Genomic DNA, 26,520 nt, shown 5'->3' on the forward strand with positions numbered 1-26,520 from the left:
GGCTCGTTGTTTAACTCAATCTTAAGAAAAGGAACAGGTGCGGGGGTATCCGCCGCAATCCTAAGACATTCTTTAGGGCATTCAAAAGATGAATTTGAAGGCTGATCGTTCTCTGCATTTACAACCTGTTTACTAGGGGCTGAGTCTCGGGAAGATGGATTAGTCGACTCAGCCGGAGCCACTAGTCACTTTTTATTATTGGCATAGGTGGAATTTGCACCAGAAGTTGAGCAGGAGGGGGTGCTATTTGAGTTGGGACAATTCTTGGCAATATGTGAGAAAGCCCCACATTTAAAACAGCCTTGTGATGACCCGGCTCCATTCCTTGTCCCACTTGACTTGATCAGCGGACACTTGTTGCGCAGATGGTCAGGCGACCCGCAAGCATAACATTTACGGGGATTGACTGGTCGGCGAGGTGGAGGCCGAGTGTTACTGAAGGAAGGCGGGGGTTCTTTCGCGACACGCAAGGAATCGGCGTATCTAACTCCTTCCGCTGAGACGGCCAATGCTTCAAGTTCAAAGAAGGTTTGCGGGCACGCCGCGAAACACAAATATGACCTATAGGGGGGTGAAATTCCCTCTACAATAGCCTGTACAATCTGATCTTCAGGAAAATGAAGGGCAAACACCCTAGTATAAAACTTAATGTCCTGTATGAAATCAGCCAAGTTTTCATCCAAGCGCTGTACACGATAATAGTACTTCTGAATAAGGGAGGACCTGGCCCTAGCCGGGATGAAGTTAGCTAGCAAATGGGCATGGAAATCCTCAATAGAAGATTGCTCGGCAATGGCTCTAACTATTTTGTCAGAGAGAATACCAATAGCATACGGATAGATAATTTGCAAGATTTGACATGGAGAAAGAGAAAAAACAAGGGCATGATCCTGAAATTCCACTAGAAATCTTAAAAACGAAATTACGTCACTGGTGGTATTAACGGAAAACTTAGAAATACCTCTGAGCAACATTGCCAATGGATGAGGCAAGCTACTAAACCGGGGTGACATAGTAGGTAAAGGTTTCAATGGCAAAGAAGTTAATTCAGAACGGATGTTAGTCAGCGATGCACGGCGTTCAGACTCGTTGTCCAATGGGACAGAGATAGTTTGAGCAGCGATGGTTTTCCTATTTACTTCTCCCTTAGCAGGTTCTTCCTCGCTACCTACATTCACTATGGTGGGCTGATCAGATTTGGGAGGAACTTCCCCAGTTAACAATTGAGTGACCTTACTAGATAATTCGGAAATATTTTCCAGGAGCTTACTAGCTTCCTTCCTCTGAACGTCATTCAGTTTTAGAGACAACAGATCGTTAACCCTATTCGAAAAATGATATAGCCTGCCTTGCACACGCTTAATTTGATTCGGAGACGGATCATTTTCATCAAAAAAAAACTAACTACAGAAGCTAGCCCAGTAACATTCTCCGTGATCGTGGAAAGAGAATCGTCAATTTCTTTCTCTCCCAAATTGGGGATGGAAATGGGCAAATCCAGGGACTCTCTAAGCTTGTTAGTGTCTATTGCAACCGTGCCTCCAGATTGCACATTTCTGATAGTTAATTCATAGATCAACTCCTCCTTGCGCAAATAGTTAAGAAGGAGAACATCGCGAGGGCCGGGCATGATGACAGACCAATTTTGAAAAGGTCAAAAAATTCCAGCAACTGAGAAAATGGTTAGAGTTCGGAACAAACAATATTTAGCCGTCAAAAGGGGCTAAATTGAGACCCATTCAACCACGCTCTGCTACCACTTGTTACCGTCTTTTGGTGGTAGTTATGCATGAAAGAAGGTGCTAGGTGGTGAATGGGTCTCAAGCTACTAAAGTGAAATTAATTTTAAAATTTAACAAGGTTATATTTTCTTTTCAAAATTAGATAACAACAAATAGAACAGGTACTTAGTAGCCGAAACACGATTGACAAATACATTTACATAGGTACCCCATTTGGGGCTTCAAAAGTCAGAAACATAATTCTTGAGCAATGAGTCCAACCTTACAATGAACACCATACAACAAAGGGGCCGAAAACCCCCAAACATGCCAGCAACATCTGCTTCCAATTACATCCAAAAGCCTCCTTGAGGCAGAAACACAACTTTCAAAAGGGCAACTTCCCCCTAAAATGCAAGCCTATCATAGGCCACTCCGAACTCCACCTTTAAGCCGTCCTCAAAGGACATATACACAGGGGCAAAATACCCAACCTACTGAGGTCTGTTAAATAACAAGAAGATTAATACATGACCTCTAAAATACAATTTGAGAGGAGGCGAACTTGCACTCCTAATACACTTTGCTTAAGACCTACTTGGCACTAGGCCGTTAATACAAGGGCTAATCCCATACTACAGAGGTGACTTAATAGCAATTTACATTACATTACGGAAGGATTGGTTGAGAAAAATAAGTTCACCTCAGGACGACGTGAGTGGGAGCTCGAGAGGGTTAAGCACTCTCTATCCCGATATGTCGTTTTAAAAGAGAATATATGAAAAGAGTAGTTACATTTTAGGAAAAGGTTACATGGTTGAACGCTTAGAACCCGCCCCGAAAGTTAAACTGCTGAGCTAGCAAAGAAAGAAGTTATTAATCGGCCATTACCTTGTTGTTGACCGCTGCCGAAGAAAGAGGCGCTTCCCGCCCCCTGCAATGTACTTAACACACTGAAAGATGGAACACAAGTGGCCCGGAGACCCGAAAATCAGCAGTTTATATCCTCTCGCGGAAGGTTCTAGGCGTTAGGGGAAAGAAAACACCCTCCCACAAACTCTTTATTGGGTAGGACCCCGCAACAGATTCAAGTTGGGGGAAGATACACCAGATTGGTCAGAAATTAATAGAAGAAATTCGGGATTGGATACATTCATAACAAGGGGAAGAAAGGGGTAAATATTGCCAACTTAAACAATGACAGAAAGAAATTTAACAAAGAACAAACTCTTGAAATTAAATTTTCTCCAAAAAATAGTTCTCTGACTCCGCACTAGGTTGCACTATTGTAGATCTTCAGTAGTGTCCTCTAGAAGAGAAAGTTCACACTTCTTACTTCAAGCGAAACAAAAACACATCAAAAGTGACACAGTTCTAAAACTCCAAAATTTACAGGTAGTGACATCTTCTGAGAAGGTAGAAAGTTACTAACGTCAATAAAGTTCAGACTTCCTCCAGCAGAGGAGTTTTAACTGGCGCGCATTTAAATTAGCGGCGTGGAGGTGTACCACCCGGTACAACATTAAAACTGGATAAGTCAACATGTTGCACACAACAGATTACATTTTTGGGGCACACTGTATCTGCACAGGGGGTTAAACCAGAACAAACGAGATTAGAGAAGATTAACAACACGAACACTCCACGTAATAGTAAACAGTTAAAATCATTTTTAGGGGTTTGTAATTATTTTAGACGTTTTTTCATCCAATATGCAGCGTTGTTGGAGTCATTCAGAGGCTTATTGAAAGGTGGAGCTATATGGAAGTGGACGGTTGAACATGATGAGGCATTTATTATGATGAAGAAAGGTTTCAATTATGCCGTTATGTTAAAATACCCTAAGCCTAATCGCGAGTTCGGACTCATGACCGATGCGTCAGGAAAGGGCATTTCCGGATGACGAAGGAAATTTGGGTATTGTTTCTTTAGCGAGTAGGGGACTCAGCTTGACAGAAAAGGTATACCATCACGGAAATTTAGTTCTTGGCCATTATTTATTCATTAAGCAAATTTAGGATGTATGTATTAGGAAATAAGTTTGAGGTATGGACAGATCATCAGGCATTGGTATTTATTAAGACATGTAAGTTAACAAGTAATAGAATGACAAGGTGGATTTTAGCTATCAGTGATTATGACATCACTATTCGACATATAAAGGTAAAGACAATGTCTTAGCCGATTTCCTCAGTAGGAATTTATCAGGTAATACGGAGTCCAGATATATAGATATAAGAGAAGCAATACCGGTATGTGTGGGGAAGGTAACGGACAACATGACAGAACGAGATCGGATACGTCATCTCATGTTGGAACAAGAGAAGGAGGATGAGATGAATGCTATTCTGACCTGGCTAAGAGATAAGGAGGCAGATGTTGTCGTGAAGAAAGGTAAATATGAGTACAAACTAAGTAGTGGTTTTCTGTCAAGGAAGTGTCATTCTGGCCAATTTAAAGTTTGTGTACCTACGTCATTACAGGAAGACATGATTTGGTATTAACACAAAGAACTCGGTCATTTTGGGGCAACCACGAACCTACTACGATGGCGTAGCAGGGGGAGAGGTGATACTCCCACGTGGCGCGTCCCAGGTGGCGGATAGGGGGGTCCTAACCGGCTTGCCGGCGGACTTGAGGGAAATAAAATACCTCTCGCGGACCAAACACACTACCCCCTGCGGGTGGGGGACGCACATGCAGAATACACCCGCGGTATCCCCTGCCTGTCGTAAGAGGCGACAAAAAGGGGCGACCTTGGCGCGGACATGGATTGCGGTTTGGTATAATGTGATGGACCTCCTGTGGATGGGAGAGGCTGAATACATCCATAGGTAATCCGTGCCTGTCGTAGAAGGCGACTTAAAGGGTCATGTGGCCATGGTCCCCTCTTTATTTTTTATTATTTTTCCGAGGGTCAGATGTAGACCATACAAAATTTTGATGTGCGTGCTGCTCGGCGATGGAGCTCCTATGTGTGCGACTACGCTCGAAAGCCCGTGCCAGCAACCACCCAGGACGCGGCGGGTGGGAGTGTCATGTACCCGGGCAGTAGTATCCGCCTGACAACGCAGGTCCCCGCACAGCCGAATGCCAGAAGGACATATTATTATTAATGATTTTTATTTATTTTTCTTATTTTTTGTGCTCTGTACACGCTATGGGGTACATGCTATTGCGGGTGACTGGAGGAAGGGAGTCCTAGTGCTCATTGCCTCAGTCATCCCGTATTAGGGATCGTCCAACATCGGACCCCGGACAGTACCTGCTACGACCAGGTGGGTATTGCCTTGGCTGCTTGTTTCGGCTACAGAGAACCCTGATCGGAGTGGGTGGCATTCGGGGAGGAAGCTATCGGGCATGGCTTCAAAAAGAAGTCGGCTTTCTCAAGGTGGTCCCCCACCTAAGTCTTGAACTTTTGCTTCCCTGAGAGGTTCAACTCCCTGGGAACATGCAGCGTGAAGGAATGGGATCCAGCTTCCCTAGGTTTCTGGTCGCTACCAGAACCGATGGGCACGATTTTAAGCTGGTGAAGTCGATCCTGTTTAGTCGGCACATCGAAGGCGTCTATGGCGAACTAGAGGATCTTAAGAAAATGCGCAATGGTAGTTTGCTTCTAAAGACTCGTACAGCACTGCAAGCTGATCAGTTGCTTAAGTGCGAGCACTTTGGCGAAATCCCCGTCAAAGTGGAGGAGCATAAGTCCTTGAACCTGGTTCGCGGAGTCATCTTTCACCGCGACCTTATTTTGAACACTGACGACGAGTTGATGGAAGACATGAAGAACCGTGGCGTGACACACGTCCGGCGCATTACGCGCAAGGTCAACGGTGAAGACGTTGCCACTGGTGCCTTCATTGTCTCTTTCAAGTTGTCAGTGTTACCAGAGAAAGTCGAGGTAACAACTTATCGTTGCGATGTGAGGCCGTACATCCCGCCTCCTATGCGATGCTATCAATGCCAGCGATTCGGACATATGGTATCTCGCTGTTCGAATCAGGCTGTATGTGGTACATGTGGACGAGTAGCTCACGGTGCGGAGGAGTGCACAACTCCCTACAAGTGCGCTAACTGCTCCGGTTTTCATTCTCCTCGGGATCGGAATTGTCCGACATACCTGAGTGAGAAGAAGATCCAGGAGATCAAGACCCTGGATGGTCTTTCCTACCAGGAAGCGCGCCGTAAGTTTAATTCTACGAATACACCTGCCCGTACACTCGACTGTAGCTTGATAGCTCAGAGTCTTCCAGGTTCGTCATTTACAACCTCGACACCTATCCAGACCGCTGTGCCCAAGGCGACTGTTGCTGCTCCCAGCAACGTCGCAAATAGTCAAAGCTCGAAGGAGGAGACCACCCCACCTTCGACCAACCAGAAGTCTGTGCAGGCTGGCAATTCCCAGCCGGCACAGCAAGGGGGGAAGACTGTCTCCCCCCCTAGGAGGTCGACGAAAGTCGTGCCCCAGCCGGTGGAGGCGGCATCATCGACCAGGGCTGGGAAACCATCTCCCAGCCCGTCTAAACTAGAAAAGAAAAACGGGAAGAAGGGCGCCCGTCCTGAGCGCTCTCGGACTTCCCCTGCGAAGGAGAAGTCATGCCCCACGTCTGGGGAGCATGAGTCTGCGCCGGGAGGCACTCCTGCTCCCAAACCTGCGCGCTCTCCTCGTAGGGGATCCGCTCGCCCCCGAAAAACGTCGAAGTTCTGGGCGGCACCTCTGCCATCTTTTGATGACGGGATGGATGTCGCGCTGTCCTCTACATCTACGGATGTAGAAGTAGATAGTGTTTAGGCTTACGAGCATTTTGTCGCTCATAACCTATAACTCCTTTATAGTCCACACTATGGCACTGTTACAGTGGAATTGTAACGGTTATGACAGGCATCTTGCTGAGTTACGTCAGCACATTAGTGAGTACGCAGCGAGTATAGTCTGTATTCAGGAGACCAACTTCAGACCTGATCATCATACGGTCTTGAGAAATTTCAGATTATACTCGACAGAACGGTACTATGCTCACCGGGCTTCCGGTGGTGTTGCCAGTTTTGTACGTTCTGACACCTACAGCGAAGAGTTTCCATTAAGAACCCCACTTGAGGCTGTCGCTGTTCGCGTTCCATTGCCTGTCATAGCAACATTGTGTAATGTTTGTCTTCCACCATGCCAAAATCTGAACATAAATGATGTCGCTGATTTTATAGCTCAGCTTCCACCACCCTTCCTCTTATTGGGCGATTTTAACGCCCATCACCCCATATGGGGCTCTGAGACGCCTTGCCCCCGAGGAAGAGAGCTGGAAGCACTACTAAGAGATCTGGATTTATGTATTTTGAACACAGGGGGCCCAACTCACTTTACTGTACCCTACGGCACATATTCTCGCATAGACGTAAGTCTATGCAGCCGAACGTTGGTTCCACTCTTTCGGTGGAATGATCTCTGTGACAGTGACCATTTTCCCATCATCCTTACTTTGTTGAAACATAAATCTGTCGAGGCTCCCCCTCGATGGATTCTTAAACATGCTGATTGGCCAAAGTACACATCACTAGCTGTCTTTAACGATGATATCAGGCGAACTGTCGGTGAGGAAATAACTTACGTCACCCAAGTTATTCTTGCTGCTGCTGAGGAGTCCATTCCGTTTTTCTCGGGGACTCCTCGCCGAAAACTCGTTCCTTGGTGGAACGATGAAATAGCAGCAGCCATCAAAGAACGCCGTCGCGCTCATAAGCGTTACCGTAGACAGCCTACTGTGGCCAACTTGGTAACATTTAAGAAACTCCGCGCTAAGATGCGAGTTCTTATTCGACAAAGTGAGAAGGCTTCATGGGAGAGAGATGTGTCGTCTATGACGTCACATACTCCATCATCCCAAGTGTGGACTAAGCTTCGACGGATTTCGGGTATCCAAGGATCATCTTCTGTACCGGGAATTTCCATTGCAGGCAATATCGTCACTGAACCCCTCTTGATTGCTGACCATCTCGCTAGTCATTTCGTGGATGTATCTGGTTCCGGGAATTACAATCCTGATTTCCTCCCTCTGAAGCGGGAGGCTGAACGTCATCACCTTAGTTTTGCCACCCAAGCTTCAGAGGACTACAACGTGCCCTTTACGGAGTGGGAACTCCGCAGCGCCCTAGCGCTTTGCAAGGGCACGTCTCCTGGACCAGACAACATCCATAACCAGATGTTGAAACACGTTAGTGATGATAGTCTACTATATCTCCTTCGTGTGTTCAACCGAATCTGGACAGAGGATGTTTTTCCGTCTCAGAGGCGGGAGGGCATAGTCATTCCTGTCCTCAAGCCTGACAAAGATCCTAAGTATGCAGGAAGCTACAGATCGATTTGCCTTACAAACTGCCTGTGTAAACTGTTTGAGGGGATGTTAAATCGCCGACTCATGTGGTGTCTGGATAAACAAGGACTTTTGTCCGAGTACCAATGTGGATTTCGAGCCGCTCGATCCACCACTGACCACTTGGTACGCCTGGAGAGTTCTATCCAGGATGCGTTTCTCCGGAAACAGCACTTGGTAGCTGTTTTCTTTGACTTACAGAAGGCCTATGACACCACATGGCGATATAGTATCCTTTCAGTCCTGCATCAATGGAGATTCCGAGGTAACTTGCCGGCGTTTATTGCGAATTTCTTGTCCCTCCGTCTATTCCGTGTCCGAGTAGGGAGGACATATTCGCAACACCATGTTCAAGAAAATGGAGTACCACAGGGATCGGTCCTTAGTGTCACTCTGTTCGCGATTGCCATCAACGGTATTGTTGCTGCTGCTGGTCCAGCAGTAATACCGTCGCTATATGTGGATGATTTTGCTCTGCACTATAGCTCGCGTAATATGGCAGACGCAGAGCGACAATTACAACAAGCTATTAGGAGGGTGGAGCAGTGGACCTTAGAACATGGATTTCGGTTTTCTGCCGCAAAGACCTCCGTTGTCCACTTTTGTCGTCAACGTACTCTTCACCCTCATCCGGAGCTTTATTTAGGAAATGTCGTTCTCCACGTTGTTGACACTTACCGATTTCTTGGGCTCCTTTTCGATAGTAAATTATCGTTTGGGCCACACGTGCGGCAGCTTAAAGTGCAATGCACCAAGAGGCTTAATCTCTTGAAGTTTCTTAGCAGCACTAATTTTGGAGCGGATCGCACGGTGCTCCTGCGATTCTATCGGGGCACACATTTTATCCCGGTTAGACTATGGTAGTGCAGCATATAGCTCCGCAAGACCAAGCGTTCTGCCGAAGCTGAACAGTGTCCACCACAGCGGGGTTAGGTTGGCGACGGGGGCTTTTCGTACAAGCCCCATCGCTAGCCTGCTCGCTGAGTCTGGTGTGCCGCCTTTACACTTGAGGCGCCAGCAACTTCTACTTACGTATCCTGCAAATTTGCGACAGATGCCACTTCATCCAAGCTATCCCTGCGTGTTCAACAATGGCAACCGTTTGTTGTACGCTGCTTGTCCTCGTGCGACGCGGCCAGTTGGGATACGCTTGGATAGCTGTTATGAATTGTTTGACGTACCTTCGATTCCTTGCCTTGTCAGACAAGCAAGTGTGGTACCTCCGTGGGTTGTACGACGACCTGAAATCATCCTGGATTTACACACTGACCCGAAAGGAGACACGGACCCTTCGATTTATCGGAGGCTCTACCAGTCCGTTGTTGGCCGCTATCCAGGTTCAGTCGTCGTCTACACGGATGGTTCAAGGACGGATACGAAGGTGGGCTGTGCGTTTGTTGTCGGAAATGATCGGTGTCTTTTTGCTCTCCCGGAAACCTGTAGTTTGTACACAGCAGAGCTTTATGCTATCTGTGAAGCTCTGCGGTACGCACTGTACAATGAGCGCCGACACTTTCTTGTGTGTACTGACTCCTTGAGCTCGCTTCTGTCTATTGCTACATGTTTCCCTCGGCACCCTCTGGTGCAGCGGATCCAGGACCTGCTGGCCGGGTGTTCGGATGCCGGCACCAGAATCACGTTTGTGTGGCTCCCGAGCCACATGGGCATAGAGGGAAACGAATTAGCGGATCAGGCTGCTAGGGAGGCAGTTAAACTGCCCCCGTTGTCTTTCAAGGTTCCAGCAAGTGATATTCGCTCCCAGCTTCGACGGCTTGTTATGTCCCATTGGGAGATGGAGTGGCAGGCCATTCCACTTCCCGATAGGCTGAGAGCGATAAAAGGAACAACGAAGGTATGGAGGACTTCTCTTCGGACTTCGCGGAGGGAAGCCGTGGTATTATGTCGCCTTCGGATCGGCCACGGTATCTTGACGCACTCCCATCTACTGAAAGGAGAACCCCCTCCCTTGTGTACCTGCGGCGACCATCTTACCGTGGTGCACATTCTTACGAAGTGTGTGGACCTGGTCGATCTGCGCCGTAGTTAACCATCCGAGTACTATCTCCCTTATCTTGCGTGACGACGAGCAGTCAGCAGACCTCGTCGTCCGCTTTATGAGGGATAGTGGACTGTTTTACCGTGTGTGATGCTGTTCTTTGTCCTAGTGTGTTTTGTGTCACTCGCGCTTTTATCCCATTGACTTCATTTTAGATTGTGTTGCGTATTTTAATGTGTTATTTTAACGTCTCACGTAAATTATGTACTACCAGGCAATGCCTTATTCCTTAGTTTTCCTGTATATTCTCTTATTTTATTAGAAAATAGGGCATTGCGTGTTAGATCCACTGATTGTTTTAATCTCACCCTCATTTTTCTCCATCACCATTTTTTAAAACTCTAGTCAGTGGATATGTTTTTTAAAATTTTAACTTCATCTCTCATGTCGTTTATCTCGTTCCGTTAGGGGCCGATGACCTTCGATGTTAGGCCCCTTTAAACAACAAGCATCATCATCATCATCATCATCATCATTTTGGGGTAAACAAGATTCTTTATGCCATTCAAGGGAATTTAGTGTGGAAGAATATGGGAAGGAGTATTAGGAAATTACTTGCGACCTGTGATCTATGTCAATGTAGTAAGCATCCTAACAGGACGTTAGAGGTTTCACTGCCAGCCGTCATTGTAGACAAGCCAGGCCAACTTATATGCGTAGATCTGTTCGGGCAACTAGTAAAATCTCGGTGTGGATACCGGTATGTGTTCGTTTTGATTGATGCCTTCCGCAAATATGTCAAAATGTGTCCCCTGAGAAAAGCTACGGGAAGGGGTTGCCTAAAGCAGGTTATTGACAGATATATTCCTGAGTTTGGATGTCCACTCAGAATATTATCAGATCACGGCAGTCAGTTCAGTTCAAAGATATGGACTACCAAGTTGAATGAACTGGGTGTTAAGGCCATATATTCGTCTATTCGATACCCACAAGGTAATATGTTCGAGCGGGTCATGAGAGAGATCGGGAGAATATTCAGAGCATACGTGCACGATAAGCACAGTTCGTGGTTTTCACGACTGGGTGATGTAGAACGATGGTGTAACACTACGTTACACGAGTCTACGGGATGTACGCCGTATGAAATTCATTTTGGTAGGAAACCAACCGATCAAATTGCAAGTATGTTAGGCTTAGACTTGGAAGAGGGAAAATCTAAGGATTATTATATCCAGCTGGCCAGGGAAAATTTAATCAAAGCAGGCAATAAACGTATTCGCCAGCAGAAAAGGGCAAAATTGGACGAATTCAGTTTGGGTGACAAGGTGCTACTCAGAGTTCCATTCCCATCATCTGCAGAGGCGGGAAATGTCTAAATTCTTTCTTTTCTATCAGGGGTATTTCACTATTGTGAACCGTATTGGGAAGTGTGCATATTCCTGAAAAGATCAAGAAGGGAAGATTGTCCGTACTTATAACATTAGGAATTTGAAGAAGTACTTCATGTGAGATTTGTTGAGATAAAAATAAGATGATTAATTTTTGTGAGAAACTGGCAAAATAAAACTAACATATATGAATTTGCGTGTGAACCAAGTGTCGTATTGGTGTATTGGAAGAATAAGTGCTACATTGTCATGGGTTGTATGGCAAAGGGGAGAACAAGACATTGGACAGTTATCTACGATAACAATATGCGAGAAAAGTTCTCATATAAGTGATATTTCACAAAAAGTTTTGATATGTAAAAAAAGAAGAATGTAGTGCAATCATTTAAAATTATTTGTATGTGTTAAATTGTGTGCTGCACTCTTGTGATTTGTATGAGAGAGACAGAGAGAGAATGGGACACTGGACAGTTAACTACGATGACAATGTGCGAGAAAAAATCTCATATCTTTGATATTTGATAAAATATATGGATGTTGAAAAAGAAAATTATTGTTGTATACTCATTTAAAGTGTTCATATGTGTCAGTGTTATATATATATTATGTTGTTCATAAATCAATCGATTCTGTGTTCTTCTATTAATTTTTGAGGGAGGCGAATTGTAACGGTTCAAATCCCGTTACAAGATGATATCTGTGTTATTATTATTATTATTATTATTATTATTATTATTATTATTATTATTATTATTATTATTATTATTATGTCAGTATCATTATTATTTTATCTGTGATATTATTGCTATTATTGTATTATCATATTTATTCAATTCAATTTTGCAATGCTTGTCGCTTTGCATGATTGTACTCAAATGTATGCATATATACGTATGTGTAGAATAACACTCAAGACATATACAGTGAGAATTGTTAAATATCAGATGTTGGATGTGACATCGTTACATTGTGCAATACTGCTGGAGTAAATGCAGAGTCATCGCCACGTCATGGCTACGTCATCGTGAGCATTTAGCAATGCGCTCAGATACTCAGGCCGCCCCAGGGGATTTCACCATTACATGCAACAGTTTGAGGCGGGTGGGAGTAAATTATTGTTATTTCTGGAGATTACGTAGGTGTGCCATCCTAACGTCTATATAAGGTGGCTGTATCTAGTAGCGTCAGTCATTATTTAAACGGAAGTAGTACAGTGAAGAGGCCTTAGTCAGTCATTATTCAATTGGAAGGAGAGGCGACAGTTGGTCGGAGTGTGAATGAGATGGAGAGGCCTAAGTCGGTCAGTCAACGAGTGTGAACGAGATGGAGAAGACTCAGTGAGCTATTAGTCTTTGGTCATTGAGAAAGTGAGACCGAAGTTGGTCGGTCACTTAGTTGAATACCATACAGATTTGTAATAGACAAGAAAAATGTTCCACCGATTAATACATTTATTGTGAATGAATTATTGCACTAGTACCGGTTTGGACCTATCTTGGCCATCCAATCAATGCGGAATATGAAACTTATAAATAATAATACCATACAGATTTACCAAGAAATCATATGATATGGAGAAGAAGCATTCATATGGATACATCATCAAATTAGGCATGGCACATCTACAGTAAACACCAGATTTAAGGAATACGTCGTAATTACGCTCAAAGTGTGAAGGTACAGTCAAGTGAAACAGTGAGGGATATACTTTGTATAAATTGTTAAATGTCCGGTCAAGAAGAATTCAAATTCATGCCTAGATTCTTTCAGTTGCAATGTCATAATTTCATATTCTCATCTGTTTTATCGCAACAAGACTCACTATTTTTATATATTACTTAAAGAATATATTTTGTTCTATCAAATGAATTCGTAGTATTATTTCAATGACAGTAAAATAACCTCAAAATTAATGGGCGAACCGAATGCCAATCTCCTTTTCCCAGAACTTATATGGTATGTTGTCAAAAGTACGCTTATTACCCCACACCCTAGAGATAGTCAAGATTCTCACCTTTATTATTGCTGCACTGAGTGGTAGCTGGCGCCCTTCAAATAACATATGTTTAAGTAAGCAGGTAAGAAGTAAGTGTGAGTACAAGGTTCGACGATTGTGTATTTTATTTCATGAATATCAATTTTCATAATTTCCATTTTAAATGCAGATATTTCATATTTTCAATATAAATTCAGTTTTATATGTTTCAAATGTTAGTCAGACAGTTACTGTCATTACAGCACATCACTCGTAATTATTAGTACAAAATCATTTTCTGTCAATCCGTATTCTGGGTTGGAAATCCCTTGGAATTTACTAAACCGGACACACTCATTACCTTGTTCTTTTAACCTACCTATCACTTTCTACATCATTCTGACTCTGTTTATCACTGTCTAATCCAAAATCACGAACAATATTACTCAGGCCATGTCTTTGCAGAAGGTGTAGCCTGGTAATCTGCTTAGTATCTAAATTGTCTCTGATAATTTTCAGAACAGTGTGAAAGGGAACATTCTGAGCCAACTGGCCAGCAGTTTGCTCTCTCTTCTTCTTTTGACAATGGTATATGCCCAACCTCTCCGCTGTGTCCAAAATGTACATGACTGTAAATAACACGCACACTCGATCCTCCACTATGAACTGAGCATTGCTGGACATTTACTATTTATTTTGCACGAACCCTGTATTTTCATATGCCGTATTACCTTTCCTCTTGTTTTGACCAATCCACTGCGATGATAAAAATAAGTAGATACAGTTGTAGATGTCCTCTTACAACGCCTTGGTGGACGAGTTAGAATATATCTGGATTGGGTGTCTTTTTCTTCCTTTGATTTCCATATCTTAAATTCTTGAAAAGAAAAGAAAAATTGAATTAATTACTAGTTATTAACATTAAAATAATAATGAACTCATTGAACAGCTCCAATTTGTGTTATGATAAGGGTCATTCCATAAAAAGTCACAAACTATGACAACAAAGTAGACACTTAATTTTTATTTTATTTTTACTCTCTAAACTTGTTTATAGTATTCAGTTTTGGTGATATAGTGTTGTTGTGTTTTAAAAATGACCATTTAAACATAAAAATGTTATTTCCTTGCATACTTTTACAAGTAAAGTTTGAACTTGAGAATTTTAAGTGAGCTTCAGATCATTTTGATAAACACCTCTGACTATCATCTGTCTGTTAAGTCTCCAGCCTGAAGGCTGGTTGGATCCTCAAAAAGCATCACTAATTTCAAGTACCACTGGACTGGGCTAGGATCGAACACACCAACTTGAGTTCAGAAAGCCAGTGCTCTACTGCCCTAAATAAATATCTGGAACATTCTATTCTTCAAAATCTGGAATAAACCATTCACTATTTAATTTTCTTTTCCAGAGTTTCAAGTAGGCTTACTGAATGACAAAATAAGCATTTCCTTAGTATTTACCTCAAAAAATATAAAGCATATATATTTTCAGAGAAAGTTGATGAATTACATAAGGATGTAACCAGTAGCGACAATTGGGAATTAAAAGTGTGGGAGCAAAACAATATACAGACAACAAACAGCACCCGTGTTTGTGGGATATAGCGGGGGTATATGAATCAAAACTGAAAAAGAAGAGCTGCAAAACGTTAAATTTTTGGATGCTCTCTGAGTAAATTTCGACAGATGTAAAGGTTGACAGTTAACCAATTTAAGTGCGGTAATAATAGTTTTTTGAGATTTTGATTCAATACTATAGAATAAAACTTTCACCAAAGGAACAATATTACATATTTATTACAATTAAAATGAAGTACGGTATGATTATACAATTAAAATAATTTAGTACTTCACAACAGACTAAGAAACTGACACTAAAGAGACTGCCAGTCTGACGAATGCGTGCGACAAGCAGGTGAACCATACCTCAGTGTCCATGACCTTGGCAAAAATAAATAAATATATATTGGTAGCCTATGTATAATATATATTCAGGGGTGTGTATATATATATATATACACACATACACAGATACCCCTGTTACCCTTCCTCACAGCATATACCAAGTCTCCACTCCCTGCTGTGGCGCTATAGAAATCGGTTAGCCGAGAAGACCGGTATTTTGTGCGTATTTCCACCACTAATTTTGTTAATAATTAACGAAAATAAAGAAAGGAAAGGATTAGGTGATAAGAGAACAGAGCTTGTACAAATTGTTTTTTTTTTAAATCCTTAGTTTCAGCAGGCTAACATGGAATAAAAATAATTTATTCTCCAGAAAACAGGGGGGGGGGGCGATGGGGAGGATGGGCGAATGACTCCCCTAATCGCCGCTACTGGATGTAACAAATATTAGTTCATAAATTTATGTAAATACCAGGAAATTTTTGCCTAGAAATAAGCTCTTTTCTTGCCAGCTCACAAAGAAAAAGAACATGTAATGGTATTGGTGATGCAGATCAGTAGTGATTGATTAATTGATGCTGCCATTGATTTCTGTGAAACTAACAGTTGAGAAAACATCTTTAACTCCCACAGGAACTATATTTGTGGACAAAATAGATTTTAGAAGATGTAGCGTAAATGTCTAGTTTGTCATGAACAGGGGAGTGGAGCAAAGGAGGACTGATTGTAGACAATCGTACTATGCAAGCATCTCCATCTCTAAGTTATTCCTGAAAGTTAAAATAATTATTTTATCTCAGAATGAACATGATGTAATATTGCATAAAATGCAGGTTTACTCTAGTTCAATCGGTGACATCAACACACTGACTTCCTATGCTCATAACTCTATAATGGAAATCAGAATCACTCCAGCCACTTCAGCCTTGCAAAAATTATATTTCACAGGGGAAACTAATCATCCTATATTCAAAGCAGCTACGTAATTTAAAATTCGGTAGTAGCGATAAAAGACCGCTTCTGGCCCAGGGGCTAATGGTAAAGATGGTCGCTATACATGGGCTCTTATGCGGGTAACCCACCGAGAGCTGGACCAGGAGCGAATGGGCAAAAATGGCGGCTATATATAGGCTCTTATGGAGAAAGCTGGCCTAGGGTAGGATAGGTGGTGTACATAGGACGTACAGAGATGGCATAGGGGACTAATGCACAAGATGGCGGCCGTGTGCAACTTCCTAATGCTAGAGCTCCAGAGGCAAGACTGCCGCCTGGGAGGTATGCTTGTGTTGAAAAGGTGTATGTGTTACGTAGTGTACTTCAAGCCAATCAGGATGCTAAAAGGTAGAAAACTGCCATTAACACCACTGCGAGGGTTGTAGCCCCGTCTGACCGAAGTGTAGCAAGTTCTCTACACCCTCTGTGAGGGCTCTAGCATCGACCGATCATAGTCTGGGGAGCTATGCTGGTGTTAAAGAGGTGTATGGGTTACATAGTGTACTTCCAGCCAATCAGGACGCAAGAAGGTAGAAACCGCCATTAGCACAGCAGAGGGTTTTGTAAGCCCGTCTTACAAAAGTGTAGCCAGTACTCTGCTCCCTCTGCGAGGGCTCTAACATCGACCGATCAAAGCTTGAGTATACCATGAATCTAAAACTCTAACTATAAATGCTAAATGCTTTGTGGATGCCTCTCCTCCTTTATCCGGGCTTGAGACCGGCACTAGGGCTTACCCTAAGGCGGAGTTAACACCCTTAGAGAAAGAAGAAGTGAAGGAGTCTGCAACATTATAGCTACTCGGTCCACCATATGTTACAGAAAGTAAGGGTTTGAGGTTGGTTAGGTATTAGACATAGGATTTAGGGTGTTATGCTGCACTGTAGAGAGAGACGACTTTTTCTTTGAAAGGTGTTTAATTTGACAGCATAATAATAGCATAAATTACTTTAGTGTAGAGGCGGCATAGTGTCCATGGGCGTAACTGGATATCCCATCACCTGCGATTACTCTCTTATCATCATCAGGAGACAAGGCGATCTTGTTTAGACACACCGTCGATACGTGATGTAATTTGGAAGTAATGATGTTCATCGGCGTTCTTCTTATTTCTTTCTTCACGAGACAGTTTACATAGTCCTGAACATTGATACATTGTTCAACACCTCGACTGATCCCTTTAATTTTTTTTAATTCTTCACCATCTATGTCCAGGGCGTACATTTTAGCTCCATTTTAGTCCAACAAACTTTCTAATAATCTTGCTACTAGCTTCATCTTTAAATTTTCCTAAAACCTTCTTGTTCTTAGCTGAGTAACACATGTGCTCCGCTGGGTAATCAGATGTATCTAGATGTTCTATAAAGTTTAATTTGTCCTTGTAGATGTCTTCAGTCTGCACTACCAGTAATATGTTGGGAATTTTGTGCACATTCTTTCAATGGATATAACGCTGTAACTGCTAGAACTAGTTAAGTCCCAACAGAATTTCATAAAATAATATTTTAATAAATATAGCAAGCATCATAGGCACTCTTCTTCAGATTTCAAAGAACGATAAAATGTAGTTAATACCAGTATAACCATTTTAGATGACACATTAAAGAAATCTGAAAGTGCATCCTAAGGATATCTTCTCCTCATGCAAATAATTTATTTCAAATACCGTGAAAAAAATCCACAGCCTGTTTCCAGTCATTTGACCGGGTCAGGAATGGAATGAATGAAGCCCCCATCTAGCGGCGAGGATAGGAATTGTGCCGGGCCGGCTTCCGAAGCCTGTCGCACTCCTCCGGGTCAATGATAAATGACTGACAGATGAAATGAAATGTTAATGGAGAGTGTTGCTGGAATGAAAGATGACAGAGAAAACCGCAGTGCCCGGAGAAAATCCTGTCCCGCCTCCGCTTTGCCCAGCACAAATCTCACATGGAGTGACCGGGATTTGAACTATGGTTATCAGCGGCGAGAGCCCGGCGCGCTGCCTCCTGAGCCAAATACCGTAAATACTGAAAATATTAAGGAAATTTTTTCTGGAAGCATTACATTTGGTGGCGAGTACATTTCGAGTATCATTAATGTTGCTATTAATAGGAACAGAAAATCATACTGATTTAAATTCTGGCATTTAATGAGCATGTGAGGAAAATGTCATAAATTTTTGTGAGGAGCATGTAGCTGGTTGTGATATTTCATGGAATACCCTTAATAAACTTAAAAGAACATTTATGCATTCAACTATCTCCATATTGATTGCCTAACTACATACAGTGAACAAAAATCATGAATATGAAGATCAATTATGGTACACTGGTTGAACATTCTTCCTACCTTTCATGTTACTAAAATACATTTGTAATAGAAGATCCTTCAAGAATGAATTCGCTGTGGTCACGCAACACTTGCTGACTCAACTCGTGGTGAGTCACAGCGATATACGGACAACTCACCACTGAAATTAAAAAGAAAGGCTTTTGAGTAAGAACATAATCCATTACCTCTATCCCATATAAACTCGCAATATAGAAATCATCAGTACTTACCAGGACAGTCTATTTGAATTTTGCGTCTTCTGACTGAATGTTTGACGCTTACATGTCGCCGCAACTGTCGTTCGCTGGATGTGCCACAGCTACAAAATGTACAAGTAAATCCAGTTCCATTGGGCCGCCCACGCTTTAGTGGCTCTGATGACAACTTTTGTACTTGTAATTTATGTCTTTTTACCAGATATCTCGTGGTAAAAGACTTATCACTGATTTCACAGGTTTTCACGATTCCTAAATATGAATTTGTATCGTGTAGATGATAGCAGAAATAATCCAAATGAACGTATTGACCACACTAGAAATGATCCAAGTAAAACACAATTCAAAAAACAATTCTTCCCTCCACTTACGAAAAATACAAATGCTAATCAATAGTCATATTTATTCCGAATCATACCAGATGGCAGCACTTTCGTAAAAGGCTCTGATTGGCCAGGTCGTATTATCGCAGTGTTATACCGAGACGCTTGTCAAACTTCTTGATATATAGCAAACAAAGCAAGGAGAATTTCAGTCAGTTTAGAAAATTTCACAATAACACAATTCCTTAACTTTTCAGTGGTGACATCTTCCGGTTAAAGTTCCAAGTTCAGGTATTATAAGTTTCACCTTTTGATCGATAGGGGAGTTTATAAGGGCGCTTATTTGAATGCGCGGCGTTGAGGTGTACCTCCCGGTACAGATTTATTCTTCAGTCGATAGCCAATGAATCTTGCAGTGCCACTGCATTAATTACTGCACTGTACACGCACTACTTATTTCAGTTAGGTTTCTTGAAGTTTTAACTTGTTTCTCTTAGTTAACCATGTATGTGTGCAGCCTAATACTTAGCAACAACAACAAAACCGGTTTGTGCGACTATCAGCTATAACGACTGTTGATTGGCCGTCCCTTGGGAGCCGTAACCGATTTCCACTGTATGTACTTTCTCGTCATGATGTTCGTAAACTAATATACATTAGTATCTTCCAGGGTATGGGCAAGAAGTGTCAGTCTTTGTACCTCAGAGGAGTTGACTCGAGCCAGAGGAACGCGATTCTGAATAAACACAACGAGCTCCGGGACAAAGTTGCTAGGGGTCAGGAGACGCGAGGCAGACCTGGAGGTCAGCCGAAAGCAAGCAACATGAAGAAGCTGGTAAGAAAAATACTTTTGTTTGTTTTGTGTGTTTATTGCAAGCCAGGGATCATCCTCACTTCCTAGATTCATATTTGCTTGCTTTCATTATTTTGCATGCTCTAAGCTAAAAACGCTGTAGTAGTGATTATAATGATTAGAACTAATATGGTTAAAAAACAAAAACAAATATCAGAAATCTCCGAGGAACAAATTGGTTTCAGGCTGGGCAATGTAATCTGTTAATATGAATTCAATTTTAAAACTTATCTGAGCTTCACGTCATTGATTCTAAGAAATTATGGAAAGTATGACAGTCTCCCAAAAGAACTTATACGCGAACAGTCAATCAGAAGTTAGAGTTGACAAAAAAGCATCGGTAATTTTTCTATGTAGGTTAGCGTGAAGCAAAAATGCATTTTACCTTTTCCTCTTTTTAATATATTGTGAAATGGAAGTTATTTCTATAGGGGGTCCTAAACTGAGCAATCTGAGATATGCTGACTATTGATATTTCCAGACGTAAACCGTACCCTTGCATCTGTGTCATGCGGTAGAACCCGAGCAAGGCTTATAGTTCTGGAAACAGTAAGGTATAGTCGCTTCATCTACCCCCTGTGGGTGGGGGCAGTAGAATAACACCCACGGTATCCTCTGCCTGTCGTAAGAGGCGACTAAAAGGGGCCCCAAGGGCTCTGAACTTTGGACCGTGGGTTGGCGACCACGGGGCCCTCAGCTGAGTCCAGGCATTGCTTCCACTTACTTGTGCCAGGCTCCTCACTTTCATCTATCCTATCCGACCTCTCTTGGTCAACTCTTGTTCTTTTCCGACCCCGAGGGTATTAGAGCATTCGAGGCCTAGGGAGTCTTTCATTTTCACGCCCTTCGTGGCCCTTGTCTTTCTTTGATCGATATCTTCATTTTTTGAAGTGTCGGATCCCTTCCATTTTTCCCTCTGATTAGAGTTATATAGAGGATGGTTGCCCAGTTGTACTTCCTCTTAAAACAATAATCACCACCACCACCACCACTCGCTTCATCTCTCGACTTGTTTACCCTCCCCACCCGCGTTCTCAAGAAAGCACGTCCCTTGGCACGTGTCGAAGATAAAAGTTTATAAGGTTGCTGCGTTCCCCTCAGAAGACAGTGCTTTGCAATGATGAGCAGTTGAATCAGATATACCTGGCTAGTTGCGTTTAGCACCCTTTTTCCCCTGGTGATTGCAGTACGGTGTCACAGGAACTCCCCAAGATACCGGAAGCCTGGGAAGTCTTATTGTGCCTCGACCACTACACGGCCTGCCATATATTGTAACATACTATGCCAACGAGGGGGCGTCGGAGGCCCATAAATATTTTCCTAATATTACCTAATCAAGACAAGTTTCCTTGTTCGTAATACATGAAAATAGTTCATTTAGAACAAAATTTAATGGAAAAATATGAAACATTGCAAAAAGTGGAAGATACTTTAACTAATTTTACATGTATATCAAATTACATGCCTCCGTGGCTCAGACGGCAGCGTGTCGGCCTCTCACCGCTGGATACCGTGGTTCAAATCCCGGACACTCCATGTGAGATTTGTGCTGAACAAAGCGGAGACGGGACAGGTTTTTCTCCGGGTACTCCGGTTTTCCCTGTCATCTTTCATTCCAGCAACATTCGCCATTCTCATTTCATAGCATCTATCAGTCATTAATAAATCACTTTGGGAGTGGCGACCCCATCGTACTAATAGCCTATATCTGCTTCAATCATTCCATCCCTGCCCCGGTCAATAACTGGAAAACAGGTTGTAGGTTTTCATTTTTCATTTCATCAAATTACATATATTTTTGTCTTTACACGTGCAAGTGTGTCTTTTGAGAGTGAAAATGAAAATCCACAACCTGTTTCCAGTCATTCGACCGGGTCAAATTGGAATGAATGAAGCCCCCATCTAGCGCAGAACCTGTATACTAATATTATCTGACCACGAACCTGCTACGCAGGCGTAGCAGGGGGAGAGGTGATACTCCCACGTGGCGCGTCCCAGGTGGCGGATAGGGGGGTCCTAACCGGCTTGCCGGCGGACTTGAGGGAAATAAAATACCTCTCGCGGACCAAACACACACCCCCTGTGGGTGGGGGAGGCTGACGAATAATACACCCACGGTATCCCCTGCCTGTCGTGCGAGGCGACTAAAAGGGGCGACCAAGGGATGAATGAATTAGAACCATGAAACGACTCTTGATTCGTACCATCATGCGGGGAACACCATAGGTTGCATGTACTTGCGAGTAGTATCACCAACATGGTACGAAGTATGTTTGTGATTCGTTGCAGTAAAAAGCCTCACCTGGTGGATTCCAGTACCCGTGCGTTGTACCCATGTGGGCAACACCGCGGGTCTGGGCGTAGCCTGTGAGTTGTGCCACTATATGAGCGACATCGTGGGTCTGCGTTGCCTGTGATTAGTACTCACTATGTGCGGAACACCACGGGGCCCTTGGGACCGGCACCCGTGACTAGTACCCTAGGTGAGGAAACTCATCGGTTTGCGTTGGCTGTGGGTGGCGCCATTGTGTGCGAAACACCATAGGTCTGCGTTACCTGTACGAAGTACCATACTTGTGAGTAGTACCATCTTTTGTGGAACACCGTGAGTCCTCGCTACTTCTGATTAATACCCCAACGTGACACATACCATGGTTCTATTTTACTCGCGACATGTACCATTCTGTGGGGCCTTAGACGTGGATTTTGCACCCCCTTTAGACACCAAGCATCATTGTGCTTTATGAGTGGTTCCTTGGTCGATAATAATGTTATTTTCGTTCTCTGTTGCATCCGATCCACTGGTTTTTGTTTTTGTTTGTTTGTTTTGTGTTTTGTTGGGTTCATGTCCATCCATTCATTCTTCATGACATTTTTTATTTTGGTCAGTGGATGCCTTTGTAATTTTTGTTCTTTCATTTCGTACCATTAGGGGCCGATGACCTTCGATGTTAGGCCCCTTAAAACAACAAGCATCATCATCATCATCATCATCAATATTATCAGAACCCCCTGCGGGTGGGGGACGCACATGTAGAATACACCCGCGGTATCCCCTGCCTGTCGTAAGAGGCGACTAACAGGGGCCCAAGGGGCTCTCAACTTGGGAGTGTGGATTGGCGACCACGGGGCCCTTAGCTGAGTCCTGGCATTGCTTCCACTTACTTGTGCCAGGCTCCTCACTTTCGTCTATCCTGTCCGACCTCCCTTGGTCAACCCTTGTTCTTTTCCGACCCCGACGCTATTAGAGCATTCGAGGCCTAGGGAGTCTTTCATTTTCACGCCCACTACGTTCTTCAAGAGAGTTCATTCCATTACACCAGGGTGTATTACCATAGTTTTTGGTAGAGACATCTGTTAGAGAAAGTCCACACTTCTTGATCAATGAGAAACAAAAGCAAATCAAAAACACACAGTGACATCTCCTGATGACCAGTACAGTTAGTTCGGTGGTAAAGTTCCGGGTTCTCCAGTAGAGAAGTTTCAATTGGCGCAAGATCTGAACTTGCGTCGTAGAGGTGTACCGCCCGGTACAACATCTATGGAGAAAAGTCCCAACTTCTTGAAATAGCTGTTGCAAACTCTATGTGTTAGATAGCGTTCTTCAAGTTACCATTTCAGGCCTCTTCGGAGTAGACACATTTACAACAGAAGGTCTTATAACCCGCCTTTTCTTTCCAGACTTGGAGCAACGAACTGGCCAGAATCGCTCAACGCTGGGCTGACCAGTGCGACTATCATCACGACAGCTGCAGAAATACCAGTAAGTAGCAGGCCAGAAATTCTTTAGGGATTCACAGTCAATTGTGGACAACTGGATGAGCGGCTGTTCCCTCTTTGTCTTTGTCACTATTCGGACATTTAACTTTGTTTGTAAAAATGAATGACAATCAAATGATAATTTGCTGTGCAATTTATCTGTAAAGAATACAGGTATATCTCGTAGCAGAGACTTGAATTATTTCCTAAATCTTCTGGGGAGGAGCATAGGATCGGAACCAGGTTCCACCATTTAGTTCTGTGCTGAGCTATTCGGTTTCTCTCCACTTCCACTGGTCCTCTCCACGTCCTGTTGGGTCTTCCTCTTCTCCTCTGTCCCACGAAGCTACTACGCTGGCGAGGGAGGGGGAGAGGTGATACTCCCTCATTGCGCGCCACAGGTGGTGGTTGGCGGGGGGGAAGGTCCTAACCGGCATGCTGGTGGACTTGAGCGAAATAAAATAGCTCTCGCGGATCAAACACACGACCACCTGTGGGTGGGGGACGGAGACGAATAATACACCCACGGTATCCCCAGCCTGTTATAAGAGGCAACTAAAAGGGCGACCGAGGGACGATGACATTAGAACCATGAGGATACTTGTGATGTGCGGAACATCATGGATGGACGCTACTTGCGACTGATACCACCTTGCGAGGAAAACCATGGGTCTACATTACATAGGAGCAGGACCATTATAATAATATAATAACAGCGCACGAATGTGCATGCAGTTTTAGGGAGTCAGACCTCCTCACTGTGCTCGTTCAATCACCTAGTTAGATTTTTGGAGTACGTGAAGTGATATCTTTATCACGGTTTGTCACGTAAGTTGCATATGCACCGACTGTTTGGCTCATGGAAGTGTTTTGTTTTACACATTTTGTGGCGGAATCCGTGTATAGCGAGTCTTGTGATGGCGTTTCGCATGCTCTGGTTGGGTTTGGTCCAGCCTCTGTCAGTCTTTGCGTCTGTACTATAGAATTCGATCCAGATTTCTTATCTTTTGCGTTTTCTCTCATTGAGCGCTACTTCTGCTGCTTTAGTGGATGGGAGTAGGGATGTCTTTAAGTCTTCGATGAGGAAAGTATCGTTGGCTGGTTCGTATATTAGTCTTGATGGTGCATATTTGGAAGTCCCTAATGCTATTTTCAGGAATCTCGCTTTCACTGATTCCATTAATTTTATGTCCTCCTTTGTTAGTAGCTGTCAGGTGATTGATATTCCATATGCCAGTATTGGTATGATTTTTGCCTTGCATATATTTTTAGCTGTTTACATGAGAGATTTGTTAGGTTTCTAATTTCGTACATGGCTTTGATTGCTGCTACTACTCTGTCTCTGGTGTGTGCACTGAAATTGCATCCTGAAGGTTGCAGTGTAACGCCTAAGTAGTTGAAATGGTTTACCACTTCTAGTTCTTTGTTGTTTAGAACTATGTAGTCCTTTCCGGTAATCCTCCCTCTTTTCCGAAATATCATTTTCACAATTTTTGTTTCATTTATATGAAATTCATTCTCTTTTGTCCAGTTCTCTAGTTCGGTGATTGCCCCTTGTAGTGTTCTTGAGTCTGTTGCTCCAACTACCTTATCATCTGCATACATATACATAGAGATGTTTGGGTTTTGTACTGCTCTCGGTATGTCCGATGTCATAACGTTAAAGTAGAGGGATCATTGGATCACCTTGGAGCACTCCATTGGATTGTCTTATGGTTTTGGATACTGTGATTGAGTCATCTATCTGAATTTCGTTATATACCAGTATGTGCTTGCTGAGAGTTCTGATTGGATTACAAGTGCCTATTGTGTTTTCTAGTTTTCGTAGCATGAATTCTCTGTTCATTTGATCAAAAGCTTTGCTGTAATCTATGAATACAGCCAGAAACTTTTCTTTGGGTATTCTTAGTGCGTTTTCAGTGTCATCCAGTAAGTTATGAACGGCATGTAGGGTGCATCTTCCTCTTTGAAAACCGAATTGTATGTCCGGTATATGCGGGTCTATCTGTGGTGTTAGTCTGTCTGTTAGCATTCTCATGAAGAGCTTGAACACGTTGCTTTCGAGGGCGATACCTCTATATGAATCTGCACTTTCCACTGGGCCTTTCCCTTTATACAGCATTTTGACTGTGGATAGCTTCCAACTTTTAGGAATGTCCCCAGTTTCCAAGCATTTATTAAATAGGGCTGTCCATATGTTTACCAATTGGTATATTGACTGCTGTAAGTGTTCATTAAATATACCATCTGGTCCTGCTGCTTTTCTTTTTTTGAGGTTTGCTGCTGCATTTTCAACTTCCGCTGTTGTTATTGTTATTCTTTCCGTTCTTGTATTAGTCCCAGGTGGAGTGGATGTGGTGTTTCCTTTTATTGTTTTGTGAAGTTCTTGAAAGTGCGTCTCCTAAGTTTCCATTGGCAACATATTCGGCTGTTTGCATTTTCTTTGCCTGAAAGCTAAGAAGGGGTCGCATGCTGCCTCTATTGCTGTCTACTTCTTCTTCAGTGTGTTCGTTCCGTTTCATCATGATTAGCTGTTTGTATGATCTGCGGGCTACTGTATACGCCTGGAGTGCCTCTCGGGACAGGCTTTCTTTCGCTTTGTGTAGAAGGGTCAGACTTTTCCTTCTCTCCTTGTCCATGAACCTACTACGCTGGTGAAGCAGGGGAGAGGTGATACTCCCACGTGGCGTGTCCCAGGTGGCGGATAGGGGGTC

At 43.1% G+C, this 26,520-nt stretch overlaps 1 protein-coding gene across 1 annotated transcript in view; it reads left to right on the forward strand.

Moving 5' to 3' along the window:
- The window catches only part of LOC136872573 (venom allergen 5.02), a 184,040-nt gene that overhangs the window by 137,230 nt on the left and 20,290 nt on the right, over nucleotides 1-26,520 (forward strand). Inside the window, exons 3-4 of the mRNA XM_068227489.1 lie at nucleotides 19,865-20,029; nucleotides 23,729-23,810. Coding sequence (XP_068083590.1) covers nucleotides 19,865-20,029; nucleotides 23,729-23,810 — 247 coding nt within the window. The remainder of the gene's footprint in view (nucleotides 1-19,864; nucleotides 20,030-23,728; nucleotides 23,811-26,520) is intronic.

Source organism: Anabrus simplex, chromosome 4, assembly GCF_040414725.1.
Source record: "Anabrus simplex isolate iqAnaSimp1 chromosome 4, ASM4041472v1, whole genome shotgun sequence".
Classification (NCBI taxonomy): Eukaryota; Metazoa; Arthropoda; class Insecta; order Orthoptera; family Tettigoniidae; genus Anabrus; species Anabrus simplex.